The sequence below is a fragment of the Suricata suricatta genome, chromosome 15 (genome assembly GCF_006229205.1).
Source record: "Suricata suricatta isolate VVHF042 chromosome 15, meerkat_22Aug2017_6uvM2_HiC, whole genome shotgun sequence".
Taxonomy (NCBI): Eukaryota; Metazoa; Chordata; class Mammalia; order Carnivora; family Herpestidae; genus Suricata; species Suricata suricatta.
The window spans coordinates 32,218,753-32,245,885 of record NC_043714.1 but is presented as its reverse complement, the minus strand read 5'-3'; the positions used below and the strand labels follow the sequence as shown (position 1 = coordinate 32,245,885).

The following is a 27,133-nucleotide window of genomic DNA, read 5'->3' as shown; positions in this document are numbered from 1 at the left end:
AGCCATTGACAATAGGCATCCATCGTCTAACCTAAAATCTAAAGCCCTCCAGTTTTTCAAAAACATAATCCTGATCACATCGTTCTTTTGTGTAGGTTGATTCAGTGACATCCCAGTACCGTTAGCCTAAGCCTGAACTCCCTTGCACGCCCTTGAGGTCCTTTAGGATGTAAACAGCACCAACCACTCCTTTTCATCTCTCCTCCCTCCTATCACTTTCCCTCCCACACTTTATATTCCAGGACACTGTAAGTTCTTTCCATTCCTGAAAGTCTAAACTTGCTGTCGCCCTAACCCCGTATAAATGCTTTTAACCCTCTTCACCCCGGTAACTCTAGCTGGTCTTAGCTTAAATGGCACATCCTCAGGGAAGTGTTCTTTGCCAGCTGGTGGGTCAAGTTTCCTGCTCCAATATGTTACATCATACACTGATCTCATGTTTCTGTAATTATTCATTTAATGTTTTCTCTCTCCCCCAGTCCATCATTTCTATGAAGGCAGCAGCTGTGGCCCCTAGGTCACCACAGTATCCCCACGGCCCTGCCCAATGACTGCAGCATAAAAGAAGCAATTAAAAAAACAAACAAACAAAAAAGTAAGGTGGGTATATTAACCGCTTAACAAACTGAGTAAATGTGAGCACCATATTGTCTAGGCCATCCAGCTATAAGCGGAGAACCTATCCCTTGGACCCAGAAATGCATCTTCAATGCATTCATTATATTTTAAGTGAATAAATCTTATAAAATAATAGGAACTGCTCAATGCAGTAACACATGAATACAGGTCACCTAAAATACTATATTCACTTTATTTCTAATGTTTCCACTAGTTTTGATAACAATATAAAGAGAGAATAAATGAAAACAAGGCACTAGTATTGAATCACATCAAGAAATAACTTTATCCAAAGGAACTTCAAATGGAAGATATATCTAACATCAGTTCATATATTAGTAACTTACACACTTATTAAGTACAACATCATTAAAGCACAAGACAGTCTTCTCCAATCTCAACCAAACCTCTGGCTTGCCTTATGTGTCATTCCCATGACTATCAACTACACACAGAAAGAGACTATAAGAAATTTACTGAAGACAGTTTTCTAGGAAATTTATAAAATGAAAAAGGAAAAATATGTCAAAGCATAAACTGCAATGGGGCCCAGAATTTATTCTGGAAAGGGCACCTAAGACACTACCAAAGTGAATAGTTGTAAATCCCTGATCTGACTTTGAAATTTTATGATCTTAAAAATTTCAATTCAAAGCACAAGGTGACCTGACATAACTGTGCTAATTGGTATATGTTATTTTCTCAGTACAGGCATATGTGAGAAGTATTACGTCTGTCCAGGGCACTGTCACCCCGATATGTGTTTGTATGAGGTGTGAAAGTCAACTTGGTTATTTGTTTTCTTAATGCATTTCAGTAACTAGTGGCCCTGGGATGCGTGGTGGCACAATAGGGAAAAGGACTATTTTTATACAAAACAATATTAAATCACCTTGTGATGAGATGAAATGGTGAAATCGTAAGGATTTTTACAAAATGATAATTTAGAAACTGTAAATGCTTTTATTCAAAACTGCAAAAAAGGCATCAATTATCCTCATTTGCTGGAATCACAGTTCTTATGAATAATAGCATCTACTGATGAACCTGATTAAGAATGAATTTTAAAAAAGTAATTTAAAAATTGGAATGATTCTGGTTAAAACCATAATATAAAATTAGGAAGACCAAATCAATCTGACAGGGATGACGGAAGTGCTGTTATTTGGCTAATGAAAACAGGGAATGCTCATAACCAGTGGCTCCCAAGTGCCCAGGGCTAGTGACTCAGGGCTGCCAGCAGCTGGTTAAGGCAAGCGAGGAGGAGGCCCAGTGAGACGGGCTCTGGAAGCTGCTCTGGACCCAGGGAAGCTCTACTTCTATCTGTTTTACCATACAGTGAGAATGTGTGTATGTCACTTTTTTTTAAGGCATCAATGTGTTTAAAATTTTTTAAAAATCCCAAAAAAGACAGCAATATATATATATGCTATTTCCAAGCACACAAAGAGAATTGAAGTCAGGACATCTGAGACAATAAAGACTCCAAACTACTGGAAGAAATATCAGGTTTTTTTCTCACTTAACTAATGCTAAAATGGCTTGTCAGCTGAGATATGCCAGAGTAACACACTACTAGCGAGGTCCTGTCAGGTGAACAGCATGCATGCAGAGGCTAGCTAGCCAAGCGGGAAAGCAGGAACTGCCCATGCGAGGAAGGCAACCACATCAGCACACAAGTCTCCTCTTGGCCTGACCTTGGCAACAGGCAGCCTCTAAGAAGCCAGAGTTCTTCATGGCTGAGAGCTCATCTTTAGACATTGCAGAGAACAAGGGATGTGAGCTTCGGTGCAAGTTTCAGTAAGAAGGCAAGGCATGTCAGCAAGGCACTGGGTGCATCCACTTAAGGATATATGATAAACACAATTTTTAATATTAAATTGTTAGAGACGATTGGCCAACATATGAATATGCGTAGTACTTGGCACACAGGTCCTTTAATAAAATGGTACTGAATCTATTCTGAAAATGTCATGTTGGCTAAGTAATATGTTCTAAAGGATAAAAAAATCAGAAAAAAAAATTCTACTCCAAAAAAAAAAAAAGCACGTAAAGTCCACCCAATCCTAATGTAGCAGTGGGAATTTTTTTTTGTTACAACAGGTTTTATGCTTACTACATACATTCTGGACTTAGGAAATAACACATTATTAAAATGAAAATTTGATTTTGATTAATACATAACCACTATCATGAGTTTAAAAATCACACTAAAAATGTTACTAAAAAAGGGGAGAAAATATCTAAATGAATCTGTACAAATGTATAATGCAATGTATGAGATCTTAGCAAGGAAAATATTAAAATTATCTTTTTTTTAATAACTAAAGTATTTCATTAGTTAAAAGGAAATACAATTCTGAATTTCCTCTTATATGTTTGGTCCTTATAGCTCCATGGACAAAGGAGTCCTAACCAGTTTAGCAAATTCCAATTAAAATACTCTATAATATTGAACCTAGGATAACCTATCATCTATGCAGATACAGAATCCTGAATGTTACAGTAAATGAAAAGGTCGAATCTGACCATGTTTACAGTATTCTACAATGAAAATAAAAGATCCAGAAAGGCAAATAAAAATGGCTTACTTACATGAGGTTTCTTTTACTTGTTGATTGTACATTTTAAGAAGTGAGTATGTGCCTTCCTTTCTCATTCAGTATTATTTTCCTAAGCAAATACATAGTTTTGTAAACTGCAATGTCTAAACTGCAGCAATTTTGAGGCAAAAGTGAATGTAGTTTTAAACCATGGAAAAGTACTGAATACAGTTATACAAACAAATTCAATATCATGTAATTTAAGAAGTTCTTGTCATCAGGTATGGACACTGGTCTATAAAACTTATATTGCCTAGAACAAACTATAGAAACCTATAAATCACATCCCAGGAATTTTCCATTCTTTCTATGGAAATTCAAAAAACACCATTTTCACCATATGAAAGTAAACAACCACAACCACTGAATCAGCTTTTCTCACACAAGTTTCTAATCCTGATCAGGTCACTCCAAGTCACCAGCAATCACAGCATTCATTGAGCAAAGATTAACTTAGCACTTTCCTCCAAAAAAAAAAAGTATAAAAAGAATGCTTTAAATAGATATAATCCGTAGAGAACTAGGTCTACATCATAAATGCTGGGGCTGAAAAGCATGTAAAATAACAGATTCATGATTCGGGTGTGAGAGGAATCCTTTGCTCCACACAGCACAAAAGAATTCTGCTCCGGCAGCCATGGCTCCTTTCATTTCTTGGCTGGGTTCTTGGGAGGAAGGAGTTTGTATGTGTTGAAGTAGCCCACCACCTGCTGGGGGATCTCTGCCAAGACACACTGAGCAAGCGCTTCTTTTGGAGCCTTATGAAAAAGAAAAATCAAAGTGACTTTATTAGTAACCAAATTTTTACTGGCATTTTGATTACAGACTAGGAATACCTCACCACTCAGTAAAAAGTAGTAGTTCCAATTCCTAGGCTTGTATCTTGTCTGAGGAATGGTCTATGAAACACAGAATAAGCTAAGTAACTAATGTTACTTAGGAGGGTTTTATTTCCCCCACTGATGTTTACCAGTCCTTTTTTGGTGCCAGCATTTTGGCATTTGATAATTTTTTGTTCCTTTAACTTTTAAATGTGGGTCTTTCATTTACTTAGTATTAACTTTTTTTAACTTTTTCTTTTGAAATACAAATTCATCAGAAGTTGCAAAAAATAACCGAGTATTCACCCAGTTTCTTCTGAAGGTAATATCTTATATAACTATAGTATAATATCAAAACCAGGTACATTTCACAGACCTTACTCAGATTTTACCAGTTTATTTTACATGTGTTCATTTGCATGTGTGTTTGTATTATTCTATGTAATTTTATCATCTGTGTAGATCTGGAAAACTATCACCACAATTGAAATACACAACAGTTTTGGGCACCTGAGTGGCTCACGTCATGATCTCATGGATTGTGAGTTCAAGTCCCACATCTGGTGAGCTGGAGCCCTGCTTGGGGTGAGCTCCTGCCCTGCTTCTGGTGAATCCCACTTCTTTCCTTCCCTCTCCCTCTCCACCCCTCGCCTAGTAGGATTCTCTCTCTCCTTCTCTCTCTCCTTCTCTCCCTGCCCCTCGTTCACTTGAGCCCTCTCTCTCTCTAAAAAACAAACAAAAAAAGATACCAACAGTTTGATCACCACAAGGATCCCTAACATTACCGCTTTTAATCATCCCCCCCACAATGACACACTGACTGGTGGGAATGTAAAAGAGCATAGTTTCTTTCATAATTAAACATGTAATAATCATACGACCCAGCAACTGCACTTCTGAGTATTTACCCAGAGAAATAAAAACACATGTTCACACAAACACGCGTACATGAATGTTTATAGCACCTTGGCACATAATAGACAAAAACTGGAGACAAAGATGTCCTTCAATGGGTGAATGGTTAAGCCAGGACACCCACACCATGGAATACTCCTCAGCAATCAAAAGAAACACAAGCAACAACAATGCAGAATATTATGCAGAGTGAAAAAAAGCCAATCCCAACGTTTCTATAATATTCTTGAAATGACAAAATTATAGAAATGGAGAACAGATTAGTGGTTTCCAGGGGGGAGTGGAGGTGCAGGGGAAGAGGGTGTGGCTCTAACAGGGCAACAAGAGGGGTCCTGCAGGTGATGGAACTTGGTTGCATCCATGTCTATGCCCTCCTGGCTGTGATTCTGTGCTGCAGGGTACAAGATGTTACCACTGGAGTAAACTGGGAAAAACAAGGTCCTGAGAGATTTTCACCAAGTCAACTTCCAGTTTGGCAAATTCATCATATACTTGTACAGAGTTTTTCTGTTGTTGCATTTATAGGTAAAGATAACTTTGATCTTAAAACATTCACAGCCACACCATTTATGACAAGTTATCATGTACATGGCAAGCAGCATGCAAGTATTCAACTTGAAGCAAAACTGCTGAATCTAATCAGCACTCTTCAAACCAAAACTCCACACATCCTGTAACCCCAGACTCCCACTCAACTACTTGGTTAGGGATTAGTGAAGGTCTGTTGTCAAACTCCACAGAATGAGGAGGAGTGGTACTCACATTCTGGAACTGTCTGAAAGGCACAAACTGGACGATATCTCGGATGGCTACCTCGCCTGTTGGGGAGCGCAGACTTCCACCGTCACCGTCCAGAAACTCCATGGCACTGAAGTCAGCCCCTCCCACTCCAACAATGATGATGGACATCGGAAGCTTGGCAGCATTAACTATAGCTTGTCTTGTCTCATCAAGGTCTGTTATCACACCATCAGTAATGATTAAGAGCACAAAATATTGCTGCCAAAAAAGAAAATTATATCTGCTGAGCACAGGTTGAGCTCCCAAACAACAAAAACACCTCCAGCTCGATGAGTCTTTCAGTCGCTTTCTTGGTCATTTTCCTTTCCAGTCTCTACCCAGGATACCATCTACATAAAATATTCTAAGACTCTCTAATGACAAGGGAATTTATTTATCCAAAAATTGCAGGTTCATTAAAAATGCAACAGACCACAAAATACAGTTGGTATAAATATACAGAAGCAAGACATCTAAATGTCAGACATTAAACTTTTAGTGAGCATAGGAATAAACACTTTGATGTAACATAAGTATCAAACATGTTAAAGTATCAATCAAGAGAGTAAGTGGCAACTCTGTTTCTAAAAGGTCAAATAGGAAAGGAGCAGAAGTGTTTATCAAACTAAAGTGCACTTTTTGAAAAATGGATATGGTTTAGGGGAGGAATCTTTCAATACTGTCATCTCTGATAAACATTTTTAGAGAATGGTAAAATGTTACATAAAGTTGTGACTCCCATCCTTTGGATCATTTAAGTCTAGAATGGAAATAAGTTTCAGGCGCTGTGCACTTTATATGAATTATCTTATTTCACTTTTCAGCAGTTGTATGAGGTAGTTATCCCTGCCTTGCTTTGGGGTATAAAAAACTATGAAACTAAGAGAGATCTGGTATCAAGATCCAACAGAGAACAGTTGTCTAATTCAAATGTTTTTAGGACACTGAGTAATTTTTCATCACCAACTGAAACACTACATTCCCTCAAGCCTTAATTTGTTAAGTCTACTTTCCGAAAGATAGGTGTTAGCCATTTCTTTTTAGGAGAACCTATCTAAGAAAATTAACTCAAATGACAGAGAAAAGACTTGTGAGTATAAGGGTTATGTTTTTTATCTTGCTTTTAATGATCACTAATTTAAAAACAACAGGTATTACTCCCAAACCAAGGACAGCTATATTTTTACTTCATGCTCTTTGTACCAAAAGCAACTACCAACCCATATTCTCCCTGTCCCCTGGCACTACTTACAGAAGCTGTCTGCTGTTGTGTGGCTGCAGCAGCAAACCTGGCCACATGATTTATGATTGGAGAAAAATTAGTTGGTCCGTAGAGTTTTATCTGAGGAAGGCAGGCCCGATATGCCTCTACAATGCCTTGGATTCCTAGACCAAAAAAAAGCAGTATTAAAAATTGTCAAGCACAATTTAATTGCTCATTGTTCGCTATACCTGCTAATTTAATTATTATATACATATATAGTATATAATTACACATCTGTATGTATGCATGTCTGTGTGTGTATATATATATATATATATATATTGCTTTAAATAGTTAAAAGTCTATCTATATTCAAGAGTTCCTCTTCAGGAGCACATGGGTGGCTCAGTTAGTTAAGTGTCCAACTTTGGCTCAGATCATGATCTCACAGTTCATGAGTTCAAGCCCCACATCAGGATCTGTGCTGACAGCTCAGAGTCTGGAGCCTGCTTTTGGTTCTGTGTCTTCCTTTCTCTCTACTCCTTCCCACTTGCACTCTGTCTGTCTCTCTCTCTCTCTCAAAAATAAATAAACACTTAAAACTTAAAAAAAAAAAAGAGTTCCTCTTCATCCATATATTATAAAACTTGAAGAGTTATGCTCCACTGCAAAAACCTAAATGCTGCCCTCCTCCAATAAAAGGCATTTATTTTCATCTCAGCCTAATTATTCATTAATCTGTAGCAGAACTGTTACACTGCTTAATTTTTGTGTGTTTTAGGAATAAGACTCTAAGGAAAAAAAGAATCATGAAAAGGTGCCATATTATACAACTGACAATAAGGGGTAAGAAAAAGTTATTGATTAAAATGGAAAAACTTTTGCATAGATGGCCAAAGATTCTATGAACTCAGATGGCTACAATCTTAATGTTAATTCTAGTCAAAGGTTTCCTCAATAACTTAAAGGTTAAGCATGGTATGGTAAACCATACAACTCTAAAAACTCATTTCCAGCTTATGTATTGCATTTTGCTGCAGAAATCCTAATGTATTTGTTGATATGGTACTGCCCGGGCCTGCTGGGATGTTCCATAGTACAAGATGGGGCAGGGCCAGCTGACCAGCTTTGACCAAGCATGTAAATGGACATGACATTCATGTCTAAGTAGATATTTTAAGAACCACTGCCTATTTTCACCAACAATCTTGCTCTTTTCCTTCTGCAAAGAGAGCAGAATACCTCAGTTAAGGTTCTGAGTCCCAGAATGAGAAGAAACACAGAGCAGACAAGCCACATGTAAAGGGATACATAAAGTGAGCAAGAAATAAACTATTGTTATTATAAATTACTGAGCTTGGTTATTATAATAGCACAATTTAATGGAAGTTGAATAGCATTCCTGGTAAAAACACTGTTGATGAAGTTTTAATGTGACATACATGTCTGTTGAATCTGCCCCTAATATTAGAGTGCCCAAGATGCAGGTAAGATATTAAAAATCCTCAAGAAATTCCTCCTGTATAGTTGTTGACATCATTAAGGAAATCTGCCTGACAAGATTTTAAATGTAAACTAAAACAGGTGTCTTATTTTAAAAATGTCCAATAGGGGGTGCCTGGGTGACTCAGTCCTACTTTGGCTCAGATCATGATCTCATGGCTCCTGAGTTCAAGCCCCACATCCGGTTCTGTCCTGATGGCTCAGAGCCTGGAACCTGCTTCTGATTCTGTCTCCCTCTCTCTCTGCCCTTCTCCTGCTCGCACTGTTTGTCTGTCTCTCTCTCTCAAAAAAAAAAATATTAATAGTTTTTAAAAATTCTATTAAAAATGTCCAACAGGACAGAAACCAGCAAGGAAAAGAAGTATATACTTGATTTAAAAGCTTCACAAGACCAATGCTCTCCTCTTAACATTTAAGAGTTCTAATTAACTACTCTTGGTCACTTTGAACTTAGGAATAAGTCTCATGAACATCTTTTGAGAAAGTGACTAATTCAGATGTAAAGGTGATTTTACATGCATAAGGTGAAGCTGTAACTAGTGGTCAGTCAGTCCAGTACTAACAAAAATAATATTAACATAGGCCTGCACCAGGATCTTATTGCAATGATGCATACCATACAAAATTTGAGTCCTCACAATAATATTCTCTTTCATTTTCATCATCCCAGCTTGCTTTTCAATCAGAAGATATATAAGCTATTAATTAAATTTCTTCACAAATATCCATTACCTTTAGTTCCTCCGCTAAAATTAAATTATGCCAAGATTCTTCCTTTACGTTAAAGGAACAAGCAAGACATGTTACTTCTGGGCACAACTAATTAAGAAAAGGGAATTCAACTCCATGCCTTAAAATAAGGTGTATTTTTTTTCAGTACAGTATGTCCTCTAAAACTAAATGGATTATTTTTTCAGGCTATAAACCAAAAGTAGAAAAGCTGTGCTTGGTGGCAGCCCAAAGATGGGCCCATTTTACTCAGAGTAAGTGAAATTCTAAAATGAATTATCACATGATATACATCATCCATATTTATTGCCAAGAAATAAAACCTAATTACACCAAATTCCAAAAATTGTTCCAATTTCATCATAAGCACGAAACACAGTGCTTGAAAAGAACTGCTATTCCTAGTTCCAAATGACTAGGAGTAAAGGTCACAACCGGCCATGCTGAATTAGTTTGGAAAACGTGTCCTGGAAAAAATACAAGAAAACCCTAAAACAAACTATTCCCAACAAAATGTTCTTGCTCTTCTGCTCTATGAATATTGTTCATGAAAACTGAAGATAAGGAAAGAACACCCTCTTCTGTTAGAAATCTAAATATTCTGTAATTGCAGAAAATTAGCTTATTGTTTACAATTTTATGCCTCTGCTCTTAGCTCCTTTTCCTCCTCCAAACACTTCAGACTTGTATCATATTGCGGGATATTTGGCATTTTTAGGTGGATTGTTCATTGGGGTAGGAAGGAGGAAACACTTGGATATTTGAGATATAAAGAAGAAAATGAAATGAAACGGATGTTGGTTTTCTGCTGTATAATGCAGAGGAGAGCCACTGTGGGAGCTTAATTCTTTGTTCCGTTGTTAGCCCACTCAGATGCAATCTGAGTAACAAGTAATTTGATGCTGGACATTATTTCCTTGTAGAGAGCAGCTGCTACTCTGAGAAAAGCTTCACAAATCTGTGTATTGAATTACTTGTTTTATTGAAGGTTTGTCTTAAAACCAACCTATATGTGAAAATAATATGATTACATGTATTGATCTTTTCTCAAGATAGAGAATCTTCTTTTTCTATTGAATCTCTCAAGGTAGGACTTAGCCAACAATCACCTTCATAATAGATTTGCACCATTATTATCTTTACCACTCGAACCACCAACCTAGTGTAATTCTTCCACTTTATACAACAGAAAGTTAAAAATCTCACAAAAAGAAAACGAGGGAGGGAATTTGAGTAGTATGGAACCACAAGAAAACAACAAGTAAACACTAGGGAGGCTTTCTGTGTAAAATCTTCATGTTTATTTTTTAGCTTACCGTTGCAGTAAGGATTGGATGCATTAAAGTTCATTGGAAATTCATGCGAAACCTGTCAAAAGATGAAAGGACTCATGAGGCCCTGTTTTGCTTTTGTTGGAGGCAAATGTTTAAAATGGGATTTCCTCTCACCTGCCATTGAGGAGGTATCTGAGCTCCAAAACCAAAAGCTGGGAACATTTTATCACTAAAAAGAAAATTTAAAAAAACTGAAAGATCATTTTTTTTTCAAAACAGAAAGTTTTATCATTGCTCGTAATAAAACCAATAGACCTTTTAAAAAAAAATTTCAAAATCTTTGGAAAATATAAAGATTAAACCCAAAATAACCACTAGAGAACAAATGTTAATATTTGTTTCTGTGTAACAAGGGAGAACAATGTCTCTCTACATATTTATAAAATTGTAGTTTGTTTTCATATTTTATAACATACTCTTTTCTACTTAAATACTATATATCATTTTGCTGACTAAATATGTAGATGAATCCATAAAGCCCTAAAAACCACAAGTTCATTAGCTTATAGCAAACTCATTTGGCAGCAAAACCTGACCTCAACTGATAGGAGGTTATTTATAGCTTTTATTCATACCACTGAATATGAATATTCATACATTTGGCCACAGAAACATGGTGCAAATACCACACATAAAATTCTCACATTTCTGTAGCAAAATGTATGAATATTTGGCTCCAATGGTGTAGGGTTAAGGGATTATGGACCTGAATATATAACATCATGTGAAAGGCTGCTAATTATTCCACTGAATGGATATTCTTCAAACTGATAAACATCCAATGTTTTATTTTTATAAAACACTGTACTGAACATACCAATTTTTCTGCTGGGATATTCTTTTTATATTAATTCTTAATCATTCTTTTTGCATTAAAATAGAACCTAAATTATACATGTGAGGAGATTTTTCCTGGTTTATAGTCTGCCTTTAACTTTGTTTAAAATATATTTCCTTTTATAGTTTTCAATATTAATGAATGTGAACAAGTAAAATTTCTTCTGCAACTTATGACTCTGCTGCCTTAAAGGCCTTCCTCAGTGCAAGCATATAAACAATTCACACATATTTTCCCCTAGAACATTCGAGGTTTGTTTTTGATATTAAACTTCTAATTCATCTGGAAAGTGTTTTAGAATAAAATATGAAACAGAAACTGCTACTCTCCACCTGTATCCATTCTCTTCCTCCTTAATAATGGAACACCCGAGCTAGAGACCACACTGTCCCTGCTCCAGCTTCTCTGGGCTGCAGGAGGCCAGGTGGTTGCTAGATTCTGGTCAAGGAAATGTGAGTACAAGTGGTCTGCCAGACAGAATCATGCCCCTAGGAGGGAATGGACGTGTATTCTCAGTTCCCTTTTCCTCCTCCCACTAACTAGACAAGATGAGAAGCAAAGAACTGCCTTGGACCCAGGGGTGGAATCTATGACTTGACAATGGCAGAACGGCCCTGTGACTACTGTACTGCTTACCTCTACACTTGCAACATGAAAGAGAAGTAAACACCTATTTTGCTAAATGTACGGTGCGTGGGGAGCGTCCATTTCAGCAGTTTGTCTATACTCTCTACAAAATATTATGCTAATAGGGGCACCTGGCTGTCTCAGTCAGTGGAGCATGTGACTCCTGAACTCAGGATTGAGTTCAAGCCCCATGTTGGGTGTAAAGATTACCTAAAATAAAATCTGGGGCTCCTGGGTGGCTTAGCTGGTTAAACATCTGACTTCAGCTCAGGCCATGATGTTATGGTTTGTGGGTTCGAGCCCCATGTCAGGCTCTGTGCTGACAGCTTGGAGCTGGTACCTGCTTCGGATTCTGTGTCTCCCTCTCTCTCTCTGCCCCTCCCCTGCTCCTGCTCTGTATCTCTCTCTCAAATAAAACAAACATTAAAATAAATACAATACAATACAATACAATCTTTTAAAAAATAGTATCCTAACATATATAGGTATGAGTTAGGGATCCAAATTCATTTCTTGTCTAGTTTAGCAACTGTAACAACTCCTTTCCCTAAAATGTCATCTCTGTCACATATTAAGTTCAAGTACCCCTTACGGTCTATTTCAAGACTTCTTGCTTTGTTCCATTGGTCATGTATTATTCTGTAATATTAATTAATATACCTTTTCTTTCAGTTTATTTAGTTTGAGAGAAAGAGATCATGCATGTGATGGGGAGGGGCAGAAAGAAAAGGAGAGAGAATTTCAAGTAGGCTCCAGGCTGTCTGCACAGAGCCCAATTTGGGGCTCAATCCCACGAACGATGATCATGTCCAGAACCAAAGTCAGATGCTTAACCAACTGATCTACCCAGGTGCCCTAATTAATAAAGCTTTAAAATAAGTTTTAATATCTACTTAAACAAACTCCCCTTCTTTTTTTCATGAACAATTTCTTGACTATTCTGATTCATTTTTCTTTCTAGAAAATTTTAAACATCATTTTATCAGGGTTCCACTGCAATTTTGATTAGAATCTGTTAATTCTGGGAGAAATTTTATATCTTACATCATTATGACATCTGCCTATCTGGCATCATGGTATGCCTCAGTACAATTTTGTAGTTTTCCCTTACTAAAGATCCTCGAACTCTTACTAAATTCATTCTCATTTTTTATTGCATTTTGAATTATGATCTTGTATCTGCTATAATTTCTTTAATTGGTTATTGCTGGCTAGTGAGAAATTACTGATTTTTTAATTTTATGCTGTATCTGACCACCTTTCTGAACTCTCACTGCTGTCTAGTATTTTTTTTACTTGATTTTCTTAGGTTTAAATTCATTCTGTACAGCTTTGGTAGAATTTATGTATGAACCTGTTTTGGCCTGGTTCCCTCGTGAAGAGTGGCTCTGTGATTGGCTATTCCATTCCTTCCATGGCTCCTGGTCTATTCAGTCTTCCTGCCTCTCTAAGTCAGCTTTGTGAATTTAAAGCTTTCCTCCCAAATCTTCCTTTAATCCAGATGTTCCAATGTAATATGTTTTATAGAATATTAACTTACAATTGTTAATGTCTTTTTTTCTGAATCTGATGCTTATAATCTCTTTCTCATTACTAATATTCTAGTGCATGTTCTTGGCAAGATTTGCTTATTTTGTTGAACTTGTAAAGAATCATCTCTTCATGTAATTTATTCATTTATTTTTAAAACTTTCCAACTCCCTACTTTTGGTACCTAGAAGACATACAACAAAGTATATAATACAGCCTGGAGCAGACGGCTCAGGCTCAATTCTGTTTCTGCCAGTTACCAGCCGAGTCACCCTGGACAAGTTACTTAACTCCCTATGTGTAAATTTTCTCATCTATACAGTGCAAATGACAATGGATGATAACAGTACATATGTCACAGCAAATTATGAGGATTAGATGAGCACCATATAGAAACTACATTAAACTGTGCCTGACACATGATGGCTCATCACACAGGTAGAATCTGCTATTATTGTCATATATTCATTTTTTCTTCCTATTCTTTAATGTTATTTTATTGTCATTCTAGTTCATTTATATTCAGGTTTTTTTTCTTTAAAAATAAAAGCATATGAAGCCAGAAATTTTCCCCTATTAAAGATAGGATCATGTCTTCTTGTTTCCCCTTATTTCTAGATAGTCTGTCATTATAGTTTGATTTCCTCTTTCATCTAAGAACTACTTAAGATTTTTAAAATTTCCATATGGTAAATTCTATGTAGTTATCCTTTTGTTATTAACTTCCAGATAGCAGTCTGAGAAAGAAACCCTATACATTTTTTATTCTTTATATAAACCCCATTATAATTGGGTTGCTTTAAAAGTTCTATTATAGGAGCGCCTGGGTGGCTCAGTCAATTAAGCATCTGACTCCTGATTTCGGCTCAAGCTGTGATCTTGTGGTTCGTGAGTTCAAGCCTCACATGAGGCTCCATACTGACAGTGCCATGGGGCTCCATGCTGACAGTGTGGAGCCTGCTGGGGATTCTCTCTCTCACCCTCTCTCTCTGTCCCTCCCCCATTTGTGTTCTCTCTCTCTCAAAATAAATAAATAAAAACTTTAATTTTTAAAAAATCATTTCTAACCATTTTCAGTTGAAATACTTTCATACTTTTTTTTTAAATGTCTTTATTTATTTTTGATACAGAGAGAGACAGAGCATGAGAGGGGGAGGGGCAGAGAGAGAAGGAGACACAGAACCGGAAGCAGGCTCCAGGCTCTGAGCCAGCTGTCAGCACAGAGCCTGACGTGGGGCTAGAACCCACAAACGTGAGATCTGACCTGAGTCGAAGTCGGAGGCTTAGGCCACTGAGCCACCCAGGTGCCCCTTTCATACTCTTATCAAATATCTCCATGACTACATTTTCATTTTGGATTATATAACAAAGTATTCTATAAAATACTTTTTTATTACATTTAATAAGTTTTGCTTTAAATTCTACTAGGTTGATATTGGAATTGCCACCTTTGCTTTATGTTAGTTTGTATTTGTCTGAAAAGCTTACCTCTTTAATGTCATAACAGATTAATGGAAATCTCCATCAGTATGTGTAAGGGCTTTTATCATAAAATAATAGGCAAAAATAAGTGAAAATTTATATGGTGCTCTGAGATCCAGTACAAAAATTTATTAGTGCAGATTTTTTTTCTATTGTTTGGTAAACCTTTAAAAGGGCCTATTTAATCTATTAAAAATTTATACATTGAGAATCTATTCAAAATATTTTACAGCTATTAGGTCAAGTTATCTTTTGGTACTTGTTCAAAGTTGCCATTAAGAAAATAATTTGACAGTCACTGCCAAGAAATAGACATGTTAGTAAATAGTGTCTATGAATGTTTACAAAACGTGTCATCCAAACTTCAATCACACATGTAACTATTCCCTAATGAGTAAACCCCAAAGAAACTAGATCCAAGAAACAAGTTTGTCGGCTCTAGTCAGCTGTTAAATAAACAAGATATACATAATACATTATAACTGATCACAGCCAGAAATTAGAGGTCAAAAGTAAACACTAAGACTATCACAACGAAAAAATTAGAAAAGACAACACGAAAGAAATTTTAGAGAGAAGCTACTCCTAGCGTCCCTCTTCCCCTGCCCCCCTCCACCCCGGTCAACCCCAGCAGTCTTATTACCAATAACTATATCCAGAAACTGCCCCATCTGGGGAGTTATGAAAACAAGTTATTTTAGTCATACTCACGCATCATAATCTTGAATGACCAGCCCCACAGACCAGATAGCAGTCAGATACTCATTCACACCATTGGGGCTGATGTAATGAAGGGAGTCAGGAGATCGTGGGTCGCCATTTGAGCCAGTAAAGTCCACTCCCACCTGCCAATAACAACCGCAGCCCTTACTACGGAGAAGGCTAAACTTGATGTCCAGGAGACGAAACATTCATCCCAGAGCCTGCTGCTGCCATTTTCTAACACATGCCTGTGCCTACCAGTTTTTCCACAGACAATTAAACAATTAAAGCTTCAGCATAAAACAACCTGCTATTCTTATTATTTTCCAGATGCCTCAAATCCATGACTTTATACATAGGGCTTATTTTTATATGTTTTTGACTAATGCTTTCTATAATTTTAAATTGCTTTAGGACATATTTGCTTTCTATCAGAAGGAACAGATCTATCAACAAAGTTGAAAGTGTCTGGATGAACTTATTAGACAACCTGTCTGAGGAGATCATACTAAACATCTTGTATAAATTTCATCACTATGTCAGTGTTACAGGGAAAGAAAGAACACTGCAAAATGGTAGGAAAAAGTAATTATGTTCCATTACTTCTGAAAATGTCAGTGTTACTTACAGTAAAATTCAACTGACATCCTCCCATGATATAGTCAAGGAATGTGCATTCCACTGTAATCTAAAAACAAATAGCAAACTGTTAAAATTAAAATTCTTCTACTACACAAGAGATATAAAGAGCTCTCTGGCACATATTTTTTACAGTTTAGAAACTGAACAAAACATTATATAAGCACGTGGAAACCACCCGGGCATTTGAGTTTAAGGTATTGCTGCTCCTATTTGTCATAAATTTGTAAGATTTTACTTTGAGATAATTAAAGCAATGTTAAGATTAGAATATTAATGGCCAAAGATGAAGTCACTTTGGGTTTTAAGAAACTGGCAATGACTCTAATATGTTGAGAGCTTTAATAAGCATAATAACTGAATTTTTTAAAAAACCCTTTGTTGTAAGACATCTCTTGAATTTCCCCCTCTGTTTGCAATATCTCAACTTGAAATTATGACCAGGATAGATGCACTGGGTGAGGTCGTTTCTGCTAATGCTCTGAGAAAATACCATGATGCTTCATATTTCTTAAAATAAGGAAAAAAACGTTAATATTCTTTGTCTTTTGCTAGTAAGTGGTCAAACCTTGGAAGCAAAGTTATTTGAAAGATTACTATTTCCTTTTCTCTTTTTTCCCCTAAGGGTGTCGAGAGGCTCATGTGATTTTCAATTGCCCAAAATTCAATTCATATTTCTTAAGATAAGAACAAACTTTAATATTCTTTGTCTCTTTGTTTAATATATACCATATTGAAAAAAGAACTTGAAATGTGATCTCATTATACTTACTATAAATGATCAATATCAACTAACCTCACAATGTTTCACACTGATAACACCTGAATTCTTATAGCTTTTCTTCTTTTGCCTCTTTTTTTCATTTATGCATTCAAATTCCACCTGTAGGAAGAATAGACAAAATGTTATTTCTTTCTAGCAATACTAAAAATGCCAACATGGGGCACTTGGGTGGCTCAGTCAGTTAAGCATCTGACTCTTGGTTTTGGCTCAGGTCATGATCTCACAGTTTTTGAGTTCAAGCCCCGCATTGGGCTCTGTGCTGACAGTTCAGAGCCTGCTTGGGATTCTCTGTCTCCCTCTCTCTCTGCCCCTCCCCCAGTCATGCTGTCTCGGTCTCTCTCAAAGACAAACAAAAATTATTTTTAAAATGCCAATATGAATTTAAGTGAATGGCTTTTTTCTGTTGGAATCAAAACACCTACTAATGTAGGTCGATTGCCAAATACAACTTTGAAACAACTACATTATAGATTAATTATGTGACATATTTATCACTGAAATTTCCAAAAGGCATTTCTAAAACTGTACACCTTTTAATATAGCTCCTAAGTATAGATTTTGCCTCTGTAGATAATTTCCTTGCAAATGCTACAAGTAATATTCTTTATTTTTACAATAAGGGGAAATGAAATTTTACTCCTAGCTGTTACTATCATAAAGAACAAAAATACAGTGCTTAGAAAAGAAGAGAAAAACCTACCATTAGAAAATAGAAATATATGGAGCTCAACCATATGGTAAAATATGCAAAGGCATCTCTTTCCACTGGGAATACCTTTAGGAATAGATCTAATATCTTACATCTTCTCAGTATAATTCTTTTCCCCATATATAAGGATCTTCTTTTCCACCTCCTAGTCACCTATCCATCTATAAGTTTTGGCTCAAGCTGCCCTCTTCTATAACATCGACTACTATTCTAGTCTTCTCTATCCACCTATCTCCTTAAACTTCCACAACCATATAAAATTTGTTTTATTTTTTATTTTTATTTCTGTGTTATTCTCAATTGTTTCATTTCTATAATTTTGTTTCATACCTAGGATATAATCACCTCCAAATTATAACCTTCAAATTTTCTCTACCTTGCCTAGTAATAAAAGAGATACTCAATGATACTTGACAAGTCACCTTTTCTGGTTAATAGAAAGTAACTTATGTACTTTAGACAGACTTACTGCTAATTTTCTAAGAATCAAACATTAAAAGGGACATTTGATACAATGATACAAACAAGATCATGTTAAGCACATTCCTTGATAGTTTAGGATCCTGCCAGAGTCTCAGTCATCATCATAAATATTAACTATTGAATATTTGAGATGCAGTAAAGCCCAAAAGAGAATTCTCGTTGGTTAAAGGCCATATTACTTTATTTATTCACACTTCTACAGAGTGTCTTCCAAGTGGCAGGCACTGTTCTAGGCACTGACACAGAGATGGTAAGATCTGGCCCTGCCCTTGAAGAACAAGAGTGGGGAAACCCCGCCACTGCAGCAACATTTAAAGCTGCAGTCTGTTATGGAAGAGGGAAGGATCAAGAAAGCTGATTTAAGAAAACTCTACATGACCCTTAAAGTAATACAGAGTTGGTTGTTCATTCATTATTAGCTCATTTACTGATTCTAGAGGGTGGTGGCAAACAACAATCCAGATCACTCCCCACATTTAGTTCGTTTAAGTAGCTGCTTTATTTGAAATGTCCAGATTTTTGGCATTTTCCATTAGTTCTGCTTAAAAGAAATTCTTTAAATAGGATATTTATAGAAGTTTGCTGTTTTAATTCAAAAACTTTGTACTTAAACCATTAGGTATGATTTTATTTATTTACTTTGAGAGAGAGAGAGCATGAGAGCATGTGAGTGGGGGCAGAGACAGGGAGAGAGGGAGAAATAGGATCCCAAGCAGGCTCCATGCTTGGCACTTAGTCTCATGAATTGTGAGATCATGACCTGAGCCAAATTCAAGAATTACATGCTTAACTGACTGAGCTACCCAGGAGCCCCTAAACCATTATGAATGAATTTAAAAGCCTTTCATACTACACATAAGCATTTCTGAATAGGCCATTGTGACCACGGAGTAGGGACAGGGCTGTAGATCTTTATGTGACCTACCAAAACTTCTAGTCTCATTACATTTGTTTAAAACCCATTTCTCCCTATTACTTAAACCAAATGGCTCATAAGTGTTATTTATTTATGTAGTAGTTACGTTTTGATCCAAAACTATCAGTATCTTCTCTTAGATCACCTCACATAACTAGGTAAAAAAGACCTCATCTAACCATAACCTCTTATGTATTTTCAAAATCAAAGGCTATATACATGAACATTAACCAGGTAATAAATAATTCATGTTATTCTATTTTAAGTAAGCTATAAAGAGAATTAATAGCTTATCTCATTCAAACTAGAAAGGAAATAATACGGGAGCAATTGATAAGTTTTACTTATAAAGTGCTCTAGAACAGTTTTTAGCCACTTTGGGTTTAGAGATAGAAAAATTTCAGAAGCACTCTTAGCAATATGTTGGGATGCTAAATAATATACTGAATGTAGTTAAGGCACATGAATGATCTTAGCAAAATCAGTGCCATTAGATGGAGACTTAAATTTACATAATTTGAAATACCATAATTTCCTTTTATCCTTTCCTTTTAGTGAAGACAAGTCAGAGAGAAGAATGAGAGGCATATTGTAAAAGCCTGTCCAAAAGGAACATAAAGGTACACAGCTCAAGCTGGTGTGGTAGAACCTAATTATTATGACCAATGCAAGTGCTTTATAACTAGGGAGTTTTAATCAAACCACATATGTTGTCTGAAGCCAAAGGACACCAAACCTCTAAATATAAATGTGAACTAACACTCCAAGTATGAATCCAATCATCCAATTACTACACAAATAAAATCCACAGATTTCAGAGCACTTTATAATACAATATAAAAACATGGCAAACGGTTTGCTATGCCAAGGGAAAAAATGAAAAAATAAATACATGGCCAAACCATAATGTACATTCAAATGACAAAGATGCAACTTACAGGTGTGTGTCTGGAGGCTTCTTTCAGTTTTGTCATGGTGGTTTGAAATGTTCCAATGAGATCATGTGACCCATCATTATCATAATCATAGCACTCTACCTAGAATTAAGTGTAATAAAAATATATAAAAATCAACATAATTCTGTTTTAAAAGATTGGCTGCAATAATTGGGACTCACCAAGAAGTGTCCTTTTAATTCAAATAAGTGAAAATGTTTAATATGCAGTTCTACTTAGAGAAGTAGTAAGTAACTTCCTGGAGGAGTAATACTGAAACACTTTCAAACCCCAGCTCTCCTTGGGGCTGTAGGATACATCATAGGCAGACAAAAAATACAAACACTATTTAAATTCCACATGAAGCAGTTTCCATCCAGTTCATCTATCATGCTCTTTGCAAGAGCTGATAAAACCAAAATGAAATTACATCTTCTTCCTCATCTACTTCTTTACCTTGTTATCACTATACAATGACTAAAAGGCATCATCTGCAGGAAGAAAGGAAGTCAGTATCCTAGACAGCTAAAACTTAGTTAAATCTGAGATGATTAAGAAATATGGAAAATGTATTTCATTAGCTGCAATCTGGGAAGGCTAGGTTTGTATTCAGAGTTAGACATGATGAAGTCAGATCTGCATCCTTCTGAGAATCACAACTCTCACAATAAAAAAGAAAATTCACAGGAAAGAGTACTTGATCCACTGAGGAACTATCTACACCAGGTCATATTAACTCTATTTCCATGTAAGACAGGATGAATTCTAGTCTTATCTATGGCTCTTGTCGAATGCCGGCAGAAGAGAGCTGAGAGTATATTTGTTTATATTTTTGTTTTTGTTTTTAAGTAGGCTCCACACCCAGCACAGAGCCCAACGTGGCGCTTGAGTTCACAACCCTGAGATTAAGACCTGAGCTGAGATCAAGAGTCTGACGCTCAACTGAATGAGCCACCCAGGCACCCCAGGAGCTGAGAGTATTTGACTGGCTGTAGTTTTGTGCCAAGTTGACAGAGTAACCAGACGGTAACTATTCACAAGAAGACCAGACTGCTCATTGTTATGAAAAACTTAAGGTGGCGTGAACTGTTAGCAAGGAGAAGTGTTCACTGTGATCACTGGATAAGTAACATTTTTATAGTGCTTTGTGATTTCAGAACAGGTTATCTCATTTCTGCAAACATTTCTTATGTGCACTGTACACCTTCTCTACTTAGGCTTGTGAAGCAGGCAAAGGAATTACATAGTCTTAGAAGATAATATGCTTTATTTGGTAACCACTATAGGTAGAGCTGTGCTAAGGGCACTTTTGAATTCTTCAAGAGCCTATGATTTAAAATAAAAACCTGTGAAGGGGCGATTTGCCAAGAACATCCTTTACAAAGTTATATTAATTGCCAAGCAAAAATGCTTAGGTTTATCTATGTTCACCCAGCAAAATGATTTACTCTGTTCTCAGTTCTATGAGAAGTGAACTGAGTGCCTATACCAGGGAGTCGTTCATTCCTTACTAATATTTTCATTAGGATTCAGGAAGACTAAAAACCAGTCAATGAAAACACTTTTTAGAAACACTTTGGTCATGGACCAATTATGACAGTTTGATTCTTGCCTTGTATACCTGATATTTAATTTTTAAACCAAAGTCCTTTATCTGACTCTTCAAAGTATCAGGGGAAAAGAAAATTAATGATCTTACCGATTTTTTTCTAGAGAAAGTAAAATTGAGATAAAGCCAAAAACACTCAATATTTTCATGATTTCACTTTTTAATGGATTTTTTTAAATTATGGAAAATAGAACTGGACTTTTTTTTTTCAAGTAAGCTCTATACCCAATGTGGGACTTCAACTCACCACCCTGTGATCAAGAGAAGCATGCTCTATGGACTGAGCCAGCCAGGTGCCCCAGAACTTTGCATTTTAGATTTGCATTCAGCAAACTCCAATTTATATATGAGACAAGATCAAGCTTTAATAAGGCCAACTTTATTTTTACAAAGCTTATGAACACCTAAAATTCTTCCTATGTTTAGACTGCATGAACGTAAAATTCAGGGAATGTAAAAATATTTTTAAACTATAATTCCTGATAGCTCACTATATTATAGGAAATAGGACAGCTCACTAAATATATAGGAAAAAGTCGCTGTTGCCCCAATGAAGGCAAATGTTTGGCACTAAAAAAAGATGTGACATTTATAATCCTGGCATATGTTCAGATACAGTTTGAGGTATATAATATAATAATTTGTGCCATTTAATTTCTCTTCTCAAAAATTCAAAAACCAGTACTATTGGCTATTTTAAACTAAAGTATCACCAATGCTTGTGAAATTGAAATATATGCATATATACATATGCAAATATGTATATATGTAAAAGAGTGCACACACCACACAATACTACATTCACTAAGGCATTCCCATTTTAGGCAAGGTGATAGCATGCATGATTATTTCTTTTATTCATTTGATCATATGAAAATAATAATACATGCTGTAGTGATAACAATGGCATGTTCACACAGCAAATTACCAATGATTCTGACTACTCTCTGCTCTAAAACTCTTTGCTACACCTCTAAACAGTTTCCAAACACCACAAGAATCACAGATGTATGACTTTGTGATATTGCAAAGACATACAGAACTAAAGAGATAAAGACAGTTATGATATGGCAAACCAAGCTCTGTATAGTTAAAACAAATTGAGAAACTTTTAAGAATGGAAGACATTCATCAGACAAAGCTCATAAAATCAGTTTACTTACTATAATAAATTAGCCCTGTAAGCATGCGACTGTATGCAAAAAAAAGTTTAAAAAACATTGTCTCATTGTTAACATTATTATAAGCAATCAGTTATGTTTTAGGCATTTTTCCCCCAGCCTTTCCTGTTTGTCAGATCTAATAAAGTATCAACCTCCTACTATTTTTTTTTATTCTTTATTTTTGAGAGAGAGAGAGAGACAGATCATGAGTGGGGTGGGGCAGAGAGAGAGGGAGACACAGAATTCAAAGCAGGTTCCAGGCTCTGAGCTGTGAGCACAGAGCCCAACACGGGGCTTGAATCCACAGACGGCAAAAGAATGACCTGAGCCAAAGCTGGATGCTCAACTGACTGAGCCACCCAGGCACCCCTCAGCTTACTATTTTTAAGTGAAAAGTAGAAGTTTGGTATAATAGAAAGTAATTTTTAAAACTACTATTCTTTTTATTTTTTACCTAAATTTTCACTGCTGTTTGAAATACAACATACTTACATTGATTTGTTTAATGTTTATTTACTTATTTTGAGGGGGAGAGGGACAGAGAAAGGAGGAGAGAGACTCCTAAGCAGGCTCTACACTTCACAGCATGGAGCCCAACGTGGGGACCAAACTCACAAACTGTGAGATCATGACTTGAGCTGAAATCAAGAGTCGGCCACTTAACCCAGCTGCCCACATACCCCTATATTGATCTTTGAGGTTCTCTGCTGAGGACAAATTTTAACAGTGCCAAGGAATGAAACCATTTTCAATGTAACAGTATCTGCCGTATGTTTAATGGTTTATAAAACTTCTACTTTCATTAAGTTAATCATTACTTTTTTGGTAATATAGAAATTTTTTCTCTATTATATAAGTGAAGAAGTCAGATGACCTTCCCAAGATCCCTTATCAGGTTGAAGGCCTAAGTTACGACTTGGACTACAGCCTAACACAAAATCCAGTGTTCATGCCATCACCTTTTCGGTTTCTACCACATCCATTACCAACGGGAAAAGAAAATAAAAACACCCACTGCAGTTGTTGACATCTAAATCCAAGAAGAGGCTTCTAACTGCAATCTTATGTAAAGAGATTCTAGGGGCGCCTGGTTGGCTCAATCGGGTAAGCATCCGACTTCGGCTCAGGTCATGATCTCACAGCTCATGAGTTTGAGCCCCACGTCAGGCTCTGTGCTGACAGCTCAGAATCTAGAGCCTGCTTTGGATTCTGTGTCTCCCTCTCTCTGCCCCTCCCCACCTCAGGCTCAGTCTCTCTGTCTCTCAAAAATAAATAAAATATTAAAAAAGGAGAGAGACTCTAGTAAAATGTCTTAAAAATAATAAATATTTTTTAATAAATGGCTATAAGTTAAACCATTAAAAAAATCCTTGGTCACCTGCTGCTACTTCCTGTACCCACCCTACTCTCCTAACACTTTATACTAAAGCCATCTAAAGGTCTTCAATAAATAGTATCTTGCTCTGAAAATAAGTGATGGAAAATGCCACCATTATTCCCCTCTGCTGCTGAGGGTAGGAGGAAACTTTGGATTTTTAGTTAAAGTAACATCTGCTTTTATCTGCAAGGGCCATACCAAAGGCAAAGACTACAGTTAAAGGTTTCTATTGCAGAGCAAAAGAATCTAATTAAAAAGAGGAAAGAGGGGCGCCTGGGTGGCTCAGTCGGTTAAGCCTCCGACTTCGGCTCAGGTCAGATCTCACGTTCGTGGGTTTGAGCCCTGCGTCAGGCTCTGTGTTGACAGCTAGCTCAGAGCCTGGAGCCTGCTTCTGGACTCTCCCCCTCTCATGCTCTGACTCTCTCTGTATCAAAAATAAATAAAACATTAAAAAAAATTAAAAAAAAAAGAGGAAAGATTTAAATTGGACATTTTATTTTTAAAAATGAATAGTAAAATAAAAATCACAACATGTCAATTAGTTTACCCCTTTGAACTATTTACTTACCAGAGACATTTCTATTTTAGTATTCCTAAATATAAATACAATTTAATCCTCACAGGTTCCTATTACATCATTTATTTTTATTAAATACTATCTAATCTATTAGTTTTATAAAAGACATGAATATGTATATATAAATAACATTCATCTGACTTCAAATTACCTTGATAGTTTTGTCCATATCTCCATAGCACAGGGAGTTAAGAGAGATTTTAAAAGGCTTCCAAACAGGATTCAAGTTGTTTTTAATAACCTATGAATTGAAGATTCAGAGAGTAGTTAGAAAAATATTCAATTCATTAACTTTTTACCTTCCTAGATTCTTGCTATACTTTCACAATTATCCTTCACCTCTTCACCCAACTTTTTCAATGAGAAACTAGCTAGGACAATATTATATAATTGTTACAAAAAAAATGTGACAGATACATTCTGAGAAAAGAAAAAGCTACTTGGAAAATATATTTTACCCATTACAAGGTACCTTTAGCAACTACAGATTGTTGATTTTGCTGGAAATCACGGTTTTCATTGCAGGACATAGAAGATTCTTTTTTTTTTTTTAAACAGTTTATTGTCAAATTGGTTTTCATATAACACCCAATGCTCCTCCCCACAAGTGCCCTCCTCCATCACCACCACCACCTCTTTTCCCCCCTCCCCTCCCTTCAACCCTCAGTTCCTTTTCAGTATTCAGTAGTCTCTCAAGTTTTTTGTCCCTCTCTCTCCCCAACTCTCTCTCCCTCTTCCCCTCCCCCTGGTCCTCCATTAGGTTTCTCCTGTTCTCCTGTTAGACCTATGAGTGCAAACATATGGTTTCTGTCCTTCTCTGCCTGACTTATTTTGCTTAGCATGACACCCTTGAGGTCCATCCACTTTCCTACAAATGGCCATATTTCTTTCTTTCTCATTCCCAGGAAGATTCAAATTTGGAATAAGAAAGGATGAGAAAGACTCTTTCTGGGTTGGACTTGAATTGAAAACATGGTTTAACTTCATGATTTAAAATTCCTATAAATATACATACCCATAATAAACAAATACACATTTCCTAGCTATGTCCATTGAAAGTCCAAAAGGCAATGACATCCCAGTAGCAATGAGTGCATCTAGCACTATTCTCTTTAAAGGAACTGGGTTCCTCAAGAGGAATAGCTCATTCTAGACCTGGGACAGGGTGAGCACAAGGTGACCTGAAAATATACTTTAATACAAAATAAGAGAATATAGGGTACCTGGCTGGCTCAGTCAGAAGAACATAAGACTCTTGATCTTGGGGTGTCATGAGTTTGAGCCCCACATTGGTGTATAGACTACTAAAAAAATAAATGAATAAACTTAAAAAAATAAACATAAATATGAGGCGCCTCAGTAGCTCAGTAGCTTAAGCCTCAAACTTCTGCTCAGGTCATGATCTCACAGTTCATGAGTCCGAGTCCCATGTTAGGCTGTGTTGACAGCTCAGAGCCTAGAGCCTGCTTCAGATTCTGTGTCTCCCTCTCTCTCTGCTCCTCTCCCACTCATGCTCTGTCTCTCTCTCTCAAATAAAATACACATTACAAAATTTAAAAAATAAACATAAATAAATAAATAAAGCTTTAAGACTGATGTGGTCATGTTAAAAGAACCCAAGACCCTTTTAACATCACTCTCCCTGGTCAAATTTGGATTAACTTGAAATGCAAAAATAATGACAATAATGAATTATAACACAACACATACACTGTTATAAAAGTCATGAGTCTGTGATGATACTAAAAATAAAAAAGGATGTGAGACAGGAGAGATGACAAAAGGGTATCTGCTATTATATGTAAAGGGATGAAAGATTTAGAAAAAATCACTATTTTATAACCTCTAATATAAAAATTGATTCAGGTATGGAGTATCATTGGACAGGTGATAGGCTGAAGAACAACTTATTCATTCAGCCTCAAAGTATTATACCACAGATCACTTATCAATTACAAGGTTTAAAACATGGGACTTTCTCATGGTAAGATCTGGTGGTCACCACTTAACCAAGCAGACAACGTTGGCAACATCAATGCTGGACAGCCTGATACTGTGGGTCCTCGATGATGCAGCGCAAGGTATACACATAATGTTCTTGATGGAAATGTTTGATTTGGATACAACCGTAAGGAAACAGAAGACCCAGAATGTTGGACATACTGGCCTTGATTACTCAGGAGATTCAATGGTATGAATATATATGGCAGACAGGGCGAAGCCTCTTATACACTAGGAACATAAGAACCCGATG

At 36.3% G+C, this 27,133-nt stretch overlaps 1 protein-coding gene across 1 annotated transcript in view; it reads right to left on the bottom strand.

The window, feature by feature from the left end:
• Positions 1-880: 880 nt before the first annotated feature.
• CPNE3 (copine 3) overlaps positions 881-27,133 on the bottom strand; it is a 49,873-nt gene continuing 23,620 nt past the window's right edge. The window contains exons 7-16 of the mRNA XM_029923456.1: positions 25,031-25,120; positions 20,156-20,254; positions 17,122-17,208; positions 16,315-16,374; positions 15,696-15,829; positions 10,622-10,676; positions 10,490-10,541; positions 6,990-7,123; positions 5,720-5,956; positions 881-3,979 (exon numbers count right to left, since the gene is read on the bottom strand). Coding sequence (XP_029779316.1) covers positions 3,869-3,979; positions 5,720-5,956; positions 6,990-7,123; positions 10,490-10,541; positions 10,622-10,676; positions 15,696-15,829; positions 16,315-16,374; positions 17,122-17,208; positions 20,156-20,254; positions 25,031-25,120 — 1,059 coding nt within the window. The 3' untranslated portion in view covers positions 881-3,868. The remainder of the gene's footprint in view (positions 3,980-5,719; positions 5,957-6,989; positions 7,124-10,489; positions 10,542-10,621; positions 10,677-15,695; positions 15,830-16,314; positions 16,375-17,121; positions 17,209-20,155; positions 20,255-25,030; positions 25,121-27,133) is intronic.